At 36.3% G+C, this 15,018-nt stretch overlaps 1 protein-coding gene across 1 annotated transcript in view; it reads right to left on the reverse strand.

Annotated features, from left to right (window-relative positions):
* The window catches only part of LOC135202817 (uncharacterized), a 39,585-nt gene extending 24,925 nt beyond the window's left edge, over window positions 1-14,660 (reverse strand). The window contains exon 1 of the mRNA XM_064232277.1: window positions 14,528-14,660. Coding sequence (XP_064088347.1) covers window positions 14,528-14,660 — 133 coding nt within the window. The remainder of the gene's footprint in view (window positions 1-14,527) is intronic.
* Between the last annotated feature and the right edge of the window lie 358 nt (window positions 14,661-15,018).

Below are 15,018 nucleotides of genomic sequence, written 5' to 3' on the forward strand. Positions count from 1 at the left end.
GTAACTTTATTTTTGCATTGATGTGACTCTCTCTCTCTCTCTCTCTGTCTCTCTCAAGGTAAATTTATTTTTGTATTGATGTGATTCTCTCTCTCTCTCTCTCTCTCTCTCTCTCTCTCTCAAGGTAATCTTATTCTTGCATTAATTTTTCTCTCTTTCTCCCTCTGGTAATTTTATCTCGTTTTCATGTATCTCATATCTCTCTCTCTCTCTCTCTCTCTCTCTCTCTCTCTCTCTCTCTCTAAGGTAATCTTATTCTTGCATCAATGTTTCTCTCTTTCTCCCTCTGGTAATTTTATCTCATTTTCCTGTATCTCATATGTAAGTCTCTCTCTCTCTCTCTCTCTCTCTCTCTCAAGGTAATCTTATTCTTGCATCAATGTTTCTCTCTTTCTCCCTCTGGTAATTTTATCTCATTTTCATGTATCTCATATGTAAGTCTCTCTCTCTCTCTCTCTCTCTCTCTCTCTCTCTCTCTCTCTCTCTCTAAGGTAATCTTATTCTTGCATCAATGTCTCTCTCTCTCTCTCCCTCTGGTAATTTTATCTCATTTTCATGTATCTCATATGTAAGTCTCTCTCTCTCTCTCTCTCTCTCTCTCTCTCTCTCTCTCTCTCTCTCTCTCTCTCCTTATCAAACGAAAAACAAACGTTGAAGATTAACTGAAACTCATCATATAATGAAAGGATTTTTGGATGAGCGTTTTTGATGATGAAACACAAACAAGAATTTGGGATTTCATCTGGAATTAAGATAAATAATGATGGAAGTCGATTCTCTCTCTCTCTCTCCTCTCTCTCTCTCTCTCTCTCTCTCTCTCTCTCTTATTAAACACACCTATAATGAGGGCAGTAAAGCATTTATTTTGTCCTCCTAAACTGTTTTCACATTTAAATATAATCAACAATATTATTTATGATATCTTTAAACCCACAATAAAGAAAATAAACTATCCGTTATCACCTATAAAACAATAACAAATATATGCTAGATACTGAAAGTATACATGAAATAAAATATTCACTAACATAAATACCAGATGGCTTAAAACCTTTATACTGGATAAAAGTGGAGCCAAAATAAAATAGAATAAAAAAATAAAATCCGGTGAAAATAACGACTGCTTCATTTAAAAGCGTTATCATTTGCACCTAATAAAACGTTAAGTGGCCGTTAAAATGACAGTATTCTAGATGTAGCCATTGTAATTAATACAATTAGGAATTTTATGGCTTCGTGTTAATTTTGTAACGATAGTAGGAAGCTTGTGTGTATATAATTATGTATATATATATATATATATATATATATATATATATATATATATATATATATATACGTATATATCATATATATATGTGTGTGTGTATGTATGTGTGTGTGCGCGTATGTGTTTGTGTGTGTTAGTGTGTATGTAAGTGTGTGTGTGTGCAGATCTTTGCACAATGTACCTCTAGCACCTCAGTGGCGTGGTTGGTATGGTGTTTGCTTCCCACCTCGGTGGTCGCGGGTTTGATTCTCGGCCATTCCATTGAGGAGTGAGAGATGTGGATTTCTGGTGATAGAAGTTTATTCTCGACGTGGTTCGGAAATCACGTAAAGCCGTTGGTCCCGTTGCTGAATAACCATTGGTTCCATGCAACGTAAAAACACCATACCAACAAACAAACATACAAACTAAACAATGTACCTCTCTGAAAGGTGCGAAGTCAACATGACAAAGTTGCGTGCTGATAAGATGAAATAAAAAAAAAAGTGTCATTTAAGTGCTTTCGTGTTTATTACACTTCTTTGGGAGACGCCTAGATCACGAAAACGCTTAGTTTTTTCACCTGGCCTGTTGTCATTCATGTATAATATATATATATATATATATATATATATATATATATATATATATATATATATATATAGATATTAAAGGACATTTGTAGCTCGATGTATGTATATGAATCACGGTAATGTGATATGACTTATTAATGGCTACGTGCTGTCGCTGTCATAAGTACTACAACACTACCGAGGTCGAGGTGGGTTAATGCTGGCTCCAAATCAGCGAATACCTGAGCGCCAAAGGTATTTGAGGGTGAGAGACGGCATTATTTTATAGCCTCTTGCGATGGTGGAGTGGGTAAAAACTTCACTGACGTTCCTGGATTTGTATGGTGTCCTGGGTTCGCGCCTGGGCACCAACAATTCCATTATCGCCTAATAAAATTCCCCTTCGGTTAAGCATATATGAAAATATATTAATTCCGAGGTAGAGTGAATTAGATATTAAAGGATATTTGTAGCTCGATGTATGTATATGAATCACGGTAATGTGATATGACTTATATTAATGGCTACGTGCTGTCATAAGCACTACAACACTACCGAGGTCGAGGTGGGTTAATGCTGGCTCCAAATCAGCGAATACCTGAGCGCCAAAGGTATTTGAGGGTGAGAGACGGCATTATTTTATAGCCTCTTGCGATGGTGGAGTGGGTAAAAACTTCACTGACGTTCCTGGATTTGTATGGTGTCCTGGGTTCGCGCCTGGGCACCAACAATTCCATTATCGCCTAATAAAATTCCCCTTCGGTTAAGCATATATAAAAATATATTAATTCCGAGGTAGAGTGAATTAGATATTAAAGGATATTTGTAGCTCGATGTATGTATATAAATATATATATATATATATATATATATATATATATATATATATATATATATATATATATATATATATATATATATATATATATATATATATATATATATATATATAATATAATATATATATATAAAGGTTTTTGCCAAGAAGGAAAAATGAAAAGCGAGATAGCCAAGCACTTTCGGTCTAGTGCGACCCTTTACTCAGGCACAACTGATCGTACAGAGAAAACACATAGTCAAAGTAGGCTTAATATCCAAACTGACATTACAGATTAGCAATAAGGTCGATTTCATCTACAGAAATGAGGAAAGCCTGAGGGCAAGATAAGCGAATTTTTAGGCAGCCACACCTTGGAGGATACACACGTGGTCAACAGATGATTCATCCAGGAAACAATACATTTTGAAAAAACAAGGAGGCATATACAACTTATTACCATAAAATTTACAAAAATGTTCCCCCCAAAAATTATTAATGAAAAGACGAAAAAAAAGGATATAAATATATCGAGCGAGAGTAGATCGACTATACTATGATAAGAGAGAGAGAGAGAGAGACTAGAGAGCGAGAGAGAGAGAGAGAGAGAGAGAGAGAGAGAGAGAAATAATAACTATATACATGTGGGACTCATTAATTAGTAGTTTATTTATTTTAAGGTCCTTCATAAACATTTTACAAATTTACAGGTCCAAATGGTACAATCCCAGACTATGATTTAGGTTGTTTTTATTATTGATTTGTATAAATGCTGATTCCAGTAAATTTCTTGAAACATAATCATTAGATCTAGTAATTCAGAGCTATCGCCCCAATTAATACAATGAGATTTTTCATTCAGATGGATAAATAGTGCATTTGAAGTCTGGGCTGTTCTAACTGATACTGTAGGATCAATTGCTTATAAACTATCTAAATATCTTACTAAATTGGTATCCCCGCTACTTGGAACTGTATCTAATTCACACATCCGGAATTCTCTTGATCTTGTGGAAAAATTAAATAATATTGTACTAAACCCTAGTGATATCTTTGTCAGTTTTGATGTATGTTCCTTGTTTACAAAAGTCCCTATTGACTCTGTGCTAGAATATTTAAGTAATGAACTTGTATTGCATGAATTGCCTATGTCCGTTAGTCACATAATTTCATTGATTAAGTTATGTATTTGTGATTGCAGATTTATTTTTAATGTAGAATATTACCAACAAATATTTGGTATGGCCATGGGTAACCCTTTATCACCTCTCCTTTCAAACTTATATATGGAATTTTTTGAGAGACAACACCTCCCGAATATCACATTTGTCCCCTTAAAATTGTACAGATATGTAGATGACATCTTAGTAGTCTTACCTGTTGGTATCGATGTAAACGATTTATTGTCTAAATTGAATAATTTAATGCCATCCTTAAAATTCACTGTTGAAATTGAAAATAACAATGACATCTCTTTCCTAGATGTATTAATACATAGAGAATCTTTCCAATGTAAATTCAGTATTTATAGAAAACCTACAAATAATTTAACATATGTACATTTTTATTCTGGCCACCCTCTTAATATTAAAATTTCAATTTTTTCTTCTGTGTTCCTACGTGCTTTGCGTATCACGAGTCCACAATATCTTGACCAAGAAATAGAATACATAAAAAAGATAGGAAACGATATCTGCTACCCACCTCATATAACTGATTTATGTTATCAAAAAGCTCACAAAACGTTTTATAGTGTTGCTAGTAATGAAAAAGAAATGCCTAAAAATGTACTTAGATTGCCTTACTTTCGTGGTATTTGAAACCATAAAATCAATATTTAAATCGTTTAATGTTAATGTAGTGTTCTCTTATAACAATACTATTAAAGATATGCTAATTAAGAATAGTCCCGTAACAAATAACAACATCATTTACAAAATTCCTTGTAAAGATTGCCCATCTTTTTATGTTGAACAGTCAAGTGAAAATTTATGTGTACAGATTAAGCAGCATATGTATTCAGTTAGAACAGCCCAGACTTCAAATGCACTATTTATCCATCTGAGTGAAAAATCTCATTGTAATAATTGGGGCGATACCTCTGTAATTGCTAGATCTAATGATTATGTTTCAAGAAATTTACTGGAATCAGCAATTATACAAATCACTAATAAAAGCAACCTAAATCTTAGTCTGGGATTGTACCATTTGGACCCGTATATTTGTAAAATGTTTATGAAGGACCTTAAAATAAATGAACTACTAATTAATTAGTCCGACATGTATATAGTTATTATTTCTCTCTCTCTCTCTCTCTCTCTCTCTCTCTCTCTTGCTCGATATATTTATATCCTTTTTTTCGTCTTTTCATTAATAATTTTTGGGGGGAACATTTTTGTAAATTTTATGGTAATAAGTTGTATATGCCTCCTTGTTTTTTCAAAATGTTTTTTTTTCTGGATGAATCATCTGTTGACCACGTGTGTATCCTCCAAGGTGTGGCTGCCTAAAAATTCGCTTATCCTACCCTCAGGCGTTTCCTCGTTTCTATAGAGTGAAATCGACCTTATTGCTAATCTTGTAATGTCAGTTTGGATATTAAGCCTACTTTGACTATGTTTTTCCTCTGTACGATTAGTTGTGCCTGAGTAAAGGGTTGCACTAGACCGAAAGTGCTTGGCTATCTCGCTTTTCATTTTTCCTTCGTGGCAAAAACCTTTATTTATACATAGCATCACGTTTTATATACTTCGTGATCAAGTTATTCATATATATATATATATATATATATATATATATATATATATATATATATATATATATATATATATATATATATATAAGTAATGGATGTGAACACCCTTTATACCCAAGTAGTACGAGATTACGTAAAAAGCAGATGTCATTGACTTAGAATCCATATGGGGTTAGACGGGCTTCTGAATAGTTCATTGATAAGGATACAAGGCAGTGAATGTGTGTATGTGGCCCTTGTGATGGAAAAGTGCTTAACATTGAAACAGAAGCACACAAAGATATATACATATATATGTATTTTCTGTTTATATATATTCACATATATATATGTATAGATATGTATATATATGTATTACAGATAAATATAGTTATAAATATATATAATGTATATATATATATATATATATATATATATATATAATATATATATCTATATATATATATACAGTGGTACCTCGAGATACAAAATTAATCCGTTCTGAGGCGGCCTTCGTATCATGAGTTTTTCGTTTCTTGAACCGCATTTTACATGTAAAATGCCTAATCCGTTCCAAGCCCTACAAAAACACCCCAGTAAATTATATTTCCAGGCCTACAACACATGTTCTAGGGTTACGACGCCGATCGGACGGTAGAAATATGACTCAAAAAAGGAAAAATACTTTACATACTTGAGTAATATTCAACTGCATGTAATGTTCAACCCTATTTTTACTGCATATGTCCCTTAGCAATAAGCCTGGCCTTTGTTAGCAGTTGCTACTGTAGCCTAGTCTATGATTCTGACATCTAAACCTAAGAAGCTAAAAGCTTATAATATGCCAATAAAATGTATAAATAATCAGTATGTACTCATTTCAAATAATTATTTATGATATTGCATTGAAACTTGAATACCCAAGGAATTTTGTAGATGTGGCATGGAAAAGAGCTAGAAAAACATTTTATTCAACTAATGACAAACTTGAATTTAGTAAGCTAGAATTTTAAAGCTTTTTAACATAAATGTTGTTTAACATAAATGTCAGAGTTTAGTCATCAAAAATTCTCCTAAAGATCTTCCAGGCTGCTTACATGAAATTTCTTGCAAAAAGTGTGATAAAGTCTATTACGGACAGACCGGTAAATCTCTTTCACAACGTCTCAAACAGCATCAATATTCTTTGAGAACTGGGCAAATATCGAATGCATTATTCATACATATGAGAGATTTAGATCATCCTATTAACTGGAGTCAAGCAAGAGCCTTAATCCCATGTAATGACACAGTTAAAAGGAATATCATTGAATCTTGTTACATCAAGTCAAATAATAGAAATGTTCTAAATTTAAGTCTTGGTTTATTTAAATTTGATGCTTTCATAATGAAAAAAGTTGTAGATAAATATAAGCAACAAAATTAATATATTAAGTTTTTACATGTTTTGGACTGTAAAGATACTTTGTAATTTCGGTTAGGGTCAAATCTGTTTAGGTCTGTGACCGCGTGATATCCGATAATCCTGGATTATCTCTTTTAATTTTTATCCTTTTGACAATTAACCATCTGGTATTCTTGATCTTGTTGTGTACCTGAGACCTTTCTCTCCAATTGTATCTCATTAGCTCCTTGACAATGTCTTAGTAAAGACGAAAGCGCTTGGATTTCTAACTATCATTTTCCAGTGGTATTCGCTCATTTATGAAGTCACGTGCATCTACTGTGATTTTTTATACATATATATATATATATATATATATATATATATATATATATATATATATATATATATATATAAAGACCAATTCTACAGAGGAAAGAGAAAAAACAATGGAGTACTGCAAAAATGGAAAGGCCTTGTATTTATTTATATATTCACATTCAATATTATCGTTATTCAGTAATACAATATATATATATATAATGATATATATATATGTGTGTGTGTGTGTGTGTGTGTGTGTGTGTGTGTGTGTATGTGTGTGTTCATTTGTAAGAGCGTGCTATACATTATCCGGTACGATGTCATCGCATATTGGTGCATGAATTCCTATCGGTAACCAATACTAAAGAAATATCATACCCGCTGGCGATAACAAATACCACTGACAGCACATTAAGCCCCGCGGGATTTTCCTTTCACAGACGTTCTCTCTCAGGTATTGGAAGGTTTGGTTTTTTATATAATCGGTAGATTCAACAATGTCGCTTAAGAATTCTTGTATCACTGATGGAAAAGAAAGATATTTCAGTTTTCTATCACTCACTCACTACTACTACTACAACTACTACTACTACTACTACTACTACTAATAATAATAATAATCATCATCATCATCATCATCTTCTTTTTTGAAGCTTGAATTTCAGGTCAATGACCCCTATTATGGTGGGCTTGTTCCATATGAATAGGGGTTCATCTTCTGAATATAATAATAATAATAATAAAATAATAATAATAATAATAATAATAATAGAGTCCTGCCTGTCAGGAGCTTTAGGTTAAAGCTCCAAAGACATTGAACCTTCACCCCTTTTTACAATACCCACCCCCTTCCCGCCACCCCCTCCCTTATATAGCCCTACACCTTCAACCCCTTTATGTACCCCTAACCATCTCTTCCCATCCCCTCCCCTTCTCCCATCTCATCCCCCTCCCCTCTTCCCTTCCCATCTCATTCCCCTTATTCCTCTTCCTCTCTCCCCACCCTCCTTCCACTTCTTTCCCCTATTCCCTTTCCCTTCCATTCCCTCTCCCCTTTCCCGTTCCTGCCACCCTTCCCTCTATCCCCTTCCTTTTCCCTCTCACCCTCCCCTCCCCTTCCCCTCCCAAAAAATTAAAAATAGAGCGAGCTGAAATGATCCCCACTTTTTCGTGGGCCCTAAACCCAGAAGTTAAAGAGAGACTTGAGAAAATTAGCGATGATAGTTAAGGAGGGGGGGGGGGACTTTTTTGGGGAAGAAAACGACTTGTCTACATCATTTCCTGACCCTGGAAAAAATTTAAAATACTATAAAGGAGGCTCCAACATTCCGGGAAGAAAAGGGTCCTTGATTATGAAGGAATTTTTAGAAATTAAATGAAGAATCTTCGAAGTTGAGCCACGGAATGTCGAAGAAAGTCCTGTGTATAATCACGAACATGGTTTGTTTATTTTTACCCTTAACGAGGATGTTTTGTTTATCTTGTTCTTTTTGTCTGTTTGCCTATTCCTTGTTTGTTTGTTTACTTTTACGCTTTCTTAATATGCTTCTTAGCCAGTTGACGCAAATATGTATGGGACAGCTTCGTTGTTGCATTTCTTACCTTGAGTACGGATCAATTTATTTGTGAATTTTGACGAAAATTTTGTAAAAGGTGGTCCCGCGTCGCTGGCCATAAATAACGAAGACTTGGGAGAGATAGGAATGTAAATCATGGGTATAAGGCGACTTACTCAGCCATGTTGGATGTTTGCGGTATCAGAACTCTCTTCTGTTATTTTTGACTTAACCGTTAATCTTTGCTCATTTAAATTAACCTAGCCTCGAATAGTAGTAAATTTAGAACTATAATTGGAAATATCAGTAAACAAACATAAATTCACATATCCATTAAAATTAACACGTCAGGTGAAAATATTAGTGTATAGCATGTTCTAAAATTTTACAATATAAAATTTAACACTGTTAAATTCTAGTCTAGATTGAAATTAACACGTCAAAAAAGTGTAACTATGTAGTTTGTTATTCTAGATTTTGACAACTTGGAATTTAATTGTCAGCAAATCGTTCACTCCAAGATTCACTTTTTGTTCTGTTTACCTAAATTTTGACAATTTAAAATTCATCACAGAAAATTGTGCACTCCAAAATCACTCTTGTTTACAAAACACCAATAATAAACAACCAAAAAAATAAATAAATAAAAATTCACCCAAAATATGAAATGAAGAAAACGAACTTCTTCCAGAAGCCGAATAACGCACACACACACAGAGAGAGAGAGAGAGAGAGAGAGAGAGAGAGAGAGAGAGAGAGAGAGAAGCACCAGTTTAGCCTTTGCCCGAAGGGAGAGAGAGAGAGAGAGAGAGAGAGAGACGCCGGCGTGAGTTCGCGTTGAATATTCAATATGGCGCTGTACATCTCCGTGTTATCCACGAGGATTAAAGATAGAATTTTGAATTATAGAAAGGACGAAGCCGGAGACAAGAAGCCTTGTGAGAACTCCCTTCGTTTGCGTAAGGAAGGTGGAGGCAGTGTCTGTCGATCGGCCTCAGGTTTTCCTGAATTTCAAGTTCCGTTTCGTTACGGTGACAGCCGAAGAAACTAGGTGACTTGACGTAATATATATATATATATATATATATATATATATATATATATATATATATATATATATATATATATATATATATATATTTATTTATTGTGTAAATATATATATATATGTAAATATATATAATATATCGGACATCACGATTTCTTCATATTTCTTTGAAGTTGGAGCTCAAGACTTTGTAGTAAAAGTGTATCCAAAAAAGGAGCAAAGAATTTGAGAAGTTAAGAGGACATTGTGGCTATTACAATTTCACACACACACACACAAATATATATATATATATATATATATATATATATATACATATTATATATACATACTATATATATATATATATATATATATATATATATATATATATATATGTGTGTGTGTGTGTGTGTGTTTTTGTAAACAAACAAAATTGGTAAAAAGTACATAAGAAGATTCGGGTTGTTATTAAATAATAATAAATGCAAGTCAAGGTCCTCATATCTTCTTGTTAGAAGCGTTGAAATAATGCACACAAACATTTCTATCGTCAGTTCGTTATTGATGAACAATCTTATAGGTATATTCAAAATATATGTAAAAAAAAACAACACTTGCAGATATTAGCTGCTACCTATAAAATATGCGATGGTCATTGCAACATCAGTTAAAAAATAGTATATTAATAGTGTATTAAGAATAGTGTATTATCAGCTGCCAGTCCATTTGCAAATGCATAATCTGCACCATTGTCATCTGTCTTGTGATTCCAAGAATTCAACGCCTTTCCCTTCTGTAACTTAGAATAGGCATCCAGCCACGACCTCTCTCTCTCTCTCTCTTCGTCTTCTTTTTCTCCCCCTCCTCCTCCTCCTCCTTCTTCTTATTCTTTTTCTTCTTCTTCTTCTTCTTCTTCTCCTCATACTGCTTCTTCTTCTTCTTCTTCTACAAACTTTTGAATCGCGAGTGATTTGGTGAACATATCCTCACACAATCTTTGTAACATTTTCATTTTATTTTAAGGCCATCATGTAAGTCATTCCTCACAATACCGCTTACTTTCACATTCAGACCACCAAGCACGACCACAAATTCTACTTCATAACCAAAAATAGATTTGGTAAAGGCAGATCTTTTCAAAGATAACGACTGGAAACATTGCCATATGAGTTCATAAATAAATTAAAATAAATGCTTCCGTATTCTAAATAACATTAAGTCATTGGAGTTTTAGTTTTGAATATTTTATTTAAATCGAAATCTAAGGTGCAATTAGAAATGAATTGTTGTGAACAAGTCCATTCGAGAGAAATTGAATTTTCCAAAAAATATTTTGGCTCTTTCCAAACAAAAACTATAAAAAATAAATTTTCCTTTTTCAGCGATTGATTTAAAAATCCCCAGACCGAAAGATAAACTTAAGAGACAAGTCCATTATGCACTATGGCAAGAGATTCCATCATATATTTCATGACCTTATGGTCAAATGTTCCAAAATTCATGATCTGCCTTGCATCTATATCTGTACTGCTTGTCGGTGTCGATATCCTGAATTATTTTCCTTTCCTTAAATATAGACAATCTCTCTCTCTCTCTCTCTCTCTCTCTCTCTCTCTCTCATTGTTTTGATTTGATGTATTCAGTCGTTTCATCATCTTATTATTTGATAAATAGTCTTTCACTGAATTACCAAAGATTACATTATATTTTGTAAATAAACTTTTGTTTAGAAAATGCTGAATTCCTCTGTGGCGGGATCACAAGATGAAAAACAAGCTGGCAAAATCCCCCCCCCCCCCCCCCCCCCCCCCCCCCCCCACCCCCCCCCCCCCCCCCCCCCCCCCCCCCCCCCCCCCCCCACATTAACCTAATCACTCTAGCTTCCAAATCCACCCCAGTCACACTTTCCTCTACACACTACAGCATACACGCAGGACAACTGACCTATAACTACACAAAACAAAAAACATAAAACACAAAAAAACTCTCAAAACACATGTAATTACCCACCTCCAGATACTCCAGGCTATCCTGTGCTGTCCGCTGGTTGAGGTCACAGAGATACCAACAACAACCACCAAGAACCACAACCCAATAAAACAACAACCAAGGACTACAATCAACAACTCAACAACCAAGGACCACAACAACACAACAACAAAAAAGGAAAACAACAACGAAACAAGAACACAACCACAACACAAGACGACTGCACAAACAATTACTAACAAAAAAACAACACAAAAGGCAACACACACACCCACTAACAACAACTAACAACAACAACAACCCTCAACAACTCACAACCACTCCAACCCTCAGGAACTCACTCATAACTCAACAAAAACCTCACAGCACAAAAAATCTAACAATACAGGCACAACAACTCTTAAGCGACAATATCAAACCAAAATAAACAACAAATCAATAACGCAACTCAACTGACTTTCAATTCCTCCAATAAACTGTTGTCAACACTATTTATCATCACCAGCTCTCACCAAAGACTGACTGAAAAATCTCACTCAAAACACAGAACTCTGATCTCTAACAACAGACAACCAGAACCCACCAACAGCCAATCCAATCGTTAACCATCCAACCACCAATTACTCTCTCACTCTCTCTCTCTCTCACACACACACACACACACAGACGTTGTCAAATGGAACTCCATAACTCCTCCATATTTCCTCCCCTGTTACAGTTGACAACGTCTCCTTACACTCACAACACCCATACTAAATAGCCTTCCGTAACACTCACGGATGCTCGGACGCAGGTCCCCTGGATCTTGTTTGAGGGCCCTCATACACACTCTCAGTTACACCGCCATCAACTTCTCCCAGATCACTTCCAGTCAGACTACCATTACTATCTCCCTCATTACCATCCTCCCAAATCCCTTTCACTATCTCATCTACCCCTTCTAACTCTTGTCCGAACATCTCTCGTAACTCTGCCTCCAAATCACTTACCTCATTTACACTCCTGCCAAACTCCCGAAGAGACTCATTCATACTGCCAACTACATCCTTACCAACTGATTCCCTTCCCGGCAAAACTTCACTAAACCCTGACAATTCAAACCCACACACGCTATATGTATCATTCCTCCCCTCAAAGTCATCTGTATTACATGCCTTATCCACCATCTTTACCCTAACACTAACCCCTCCATCATGCAGTTCACGTTTCTCCCTTTCATTCCCTTTCCTTACCTTCTTCCTCTTTCTTCCATACTCAACCAACACCAACTGCCGATCTTCCAGACCCATTTGCTCACTGACACTCGGCTCACATTTATTCACCCTCAACCACTCACTCATCGCATTCCCCCGAACATACTGCCGCATACTAGAGGACCCACCCAACTGAATCCCCTTTTCACCTAGTTTCCCGAATTCCCAGCCTGACTCATCCTCTTTCGTCTACACACACTTGCCATGTGACCTTCCATTCCACATTCAACACACTTCGCACGCTGTTCTTTACACATCCTAGCATAATGGCCATTCGTCCCACAGTTGCCACAAACTATGTTCATACTGGTACCCCGACATCCACTAGTGATGTGCCCTGCCTGTCCACACCTATAACATTTAATATCCCTATCTTTCTTACACTCACTCACCAAATGCTCTGTTTGCCCACACCCGAAGCACACTCCTAACGCCCACCGACATTCATCCTTCCTGTGTCCTGGCTTACCACATCTAAAACACTGCTGCTGCTCTCGCTCACAACTAACTGATCCTACTCTTCCAACACTCGCACTCCTACCCTATCTCTTTTTGGGCTAACTACACTCCCGTTTCTTGCCGTAACGCTCCTATCTACCACTCGCTCTGCCATTCGCCTCAGCCCTTCCAAAACTGACTCCCTATAGCTTTTAAACTCTGGTACAACCTCAGCTACTTCAGTCCTAACACTAACACTTCTACTCTCTTTCATACACCTATCTAACTCGTAATCCTCTACTATTTCTAAAATGTCGTTCCATGTTAACTTTTCTTTCGTCCATCGCATTTTCTCCTTACGTTTCAGATTTACAAACTCATATACACTCTCTGGTACAGTCACCAACAACTTCCGCACTAACTCCTGACACTCATTTATCCCTTCGTCCCCAAACTTTTTCCTGGCTAATGTTTCTAACCTACAGACATACATTGACAATGACTCACCAACATTCATTCTTGCCTCTTCAAAATCTTGCTTTCTCCAATATCTAACACTACTCTTTTTCCTCTTTGCCTGTTCTACAATCCTAGCTTTTACACCCATACGGCACATTTTCTACACTCATCATTACCCCATACATACTCAACAAAAATCCCGTCAAAAAGCTACCTAACTCCCTTGCCCAGACTCTCTTGTTATCCCCATTCTTAGCCTCACAATACCTCTCATATTCTTTAAAGAAAAAAGTCCCCTATGTCCCTACTACTATATTCCTCGTATTGTGCACATCGGGGTACCTCTCTCATATACACAGCCTTTCGTACTTCCCGCTCACTCTCACTCTCACTTCTGCTACTTCCATTCTGACCCCTCTTTCCCTCTTCCGAATACAGCGAATCCACTTCCATACTCACGTCCATACCCCTGACTACGCTATTCTTACCCTTCTTTCTACCTACCTGTTTCCACTCACCGCTATCCAAATCACTCTCAGCCCTTTCCCCAATGTATTCTGTCCTAGTCTCATCCTTTCCATCACCCTTACTAACCTTCTTTCCCTTAGTCTTCTTCTTTTCCTCAGCCACTTTCTTATTCTTGTCCTCAGGTTTATCCTTATCCTGTGTCTTCCCCTTCTTTCCCTTACCTATCACAACCGAATCATCTTCGTCACTCGTACTCTCATCCACTCGCTCTTTCACTTTCTTTACCACTCCTGACCCGTCACAAGACCCAGTAGGCCTACCTCCTTCAGCTTCCTCTCCCATGAATCCCTTCATCATTTCCTGCATCATCTCTTGCACTGCATTCATCATTACCCCCAATTTTTCATCCATTTTCTCAACCATTCTCTCTTCCGCTCCTTTCACCTCTTCTTTCATTTCCACTTTCGCACTCCTTAGCATTCCTCTCATTTCCTCTAACTCGCTCTTCAGCTCCTCACACTCTACCCTCAACCTCTCATTCTCCACTTCCAACCTTCCCTTAGCTTCCCTCGCCAACCTCAGCTCCTCCTTCAGCCTCTCTATCTCCCTGCAGCTGCCACACCAACAGTCCCTGTTCGGGGGCCAAAAAATAATGTGGCGGGATCACAAGCTGAAAAACAAGCTGGCAAAATCCCCCCACATTAACCTAATCACTCTAGCTGCCAAATCCACCCCAGTCACACTT

The sequence above is a fragment of the Macrobrachium nipponense genome, chromosome 33 (genome assembly GCF_015104395.2).
Source record: "Macrobrachium nipponense isolate FS-2020 chromosome 33, ASM1510439v2, whole genome shotgun sequence".
In the NCBI taxonomy this organism is placed as follows: domain Eukaryota; kingdom Metazoa; phylum Arthropoda; class Malacostraca; order Decapoda; family Palaemonidae; genus Macrobrachium; species Macrobrachium nipponense.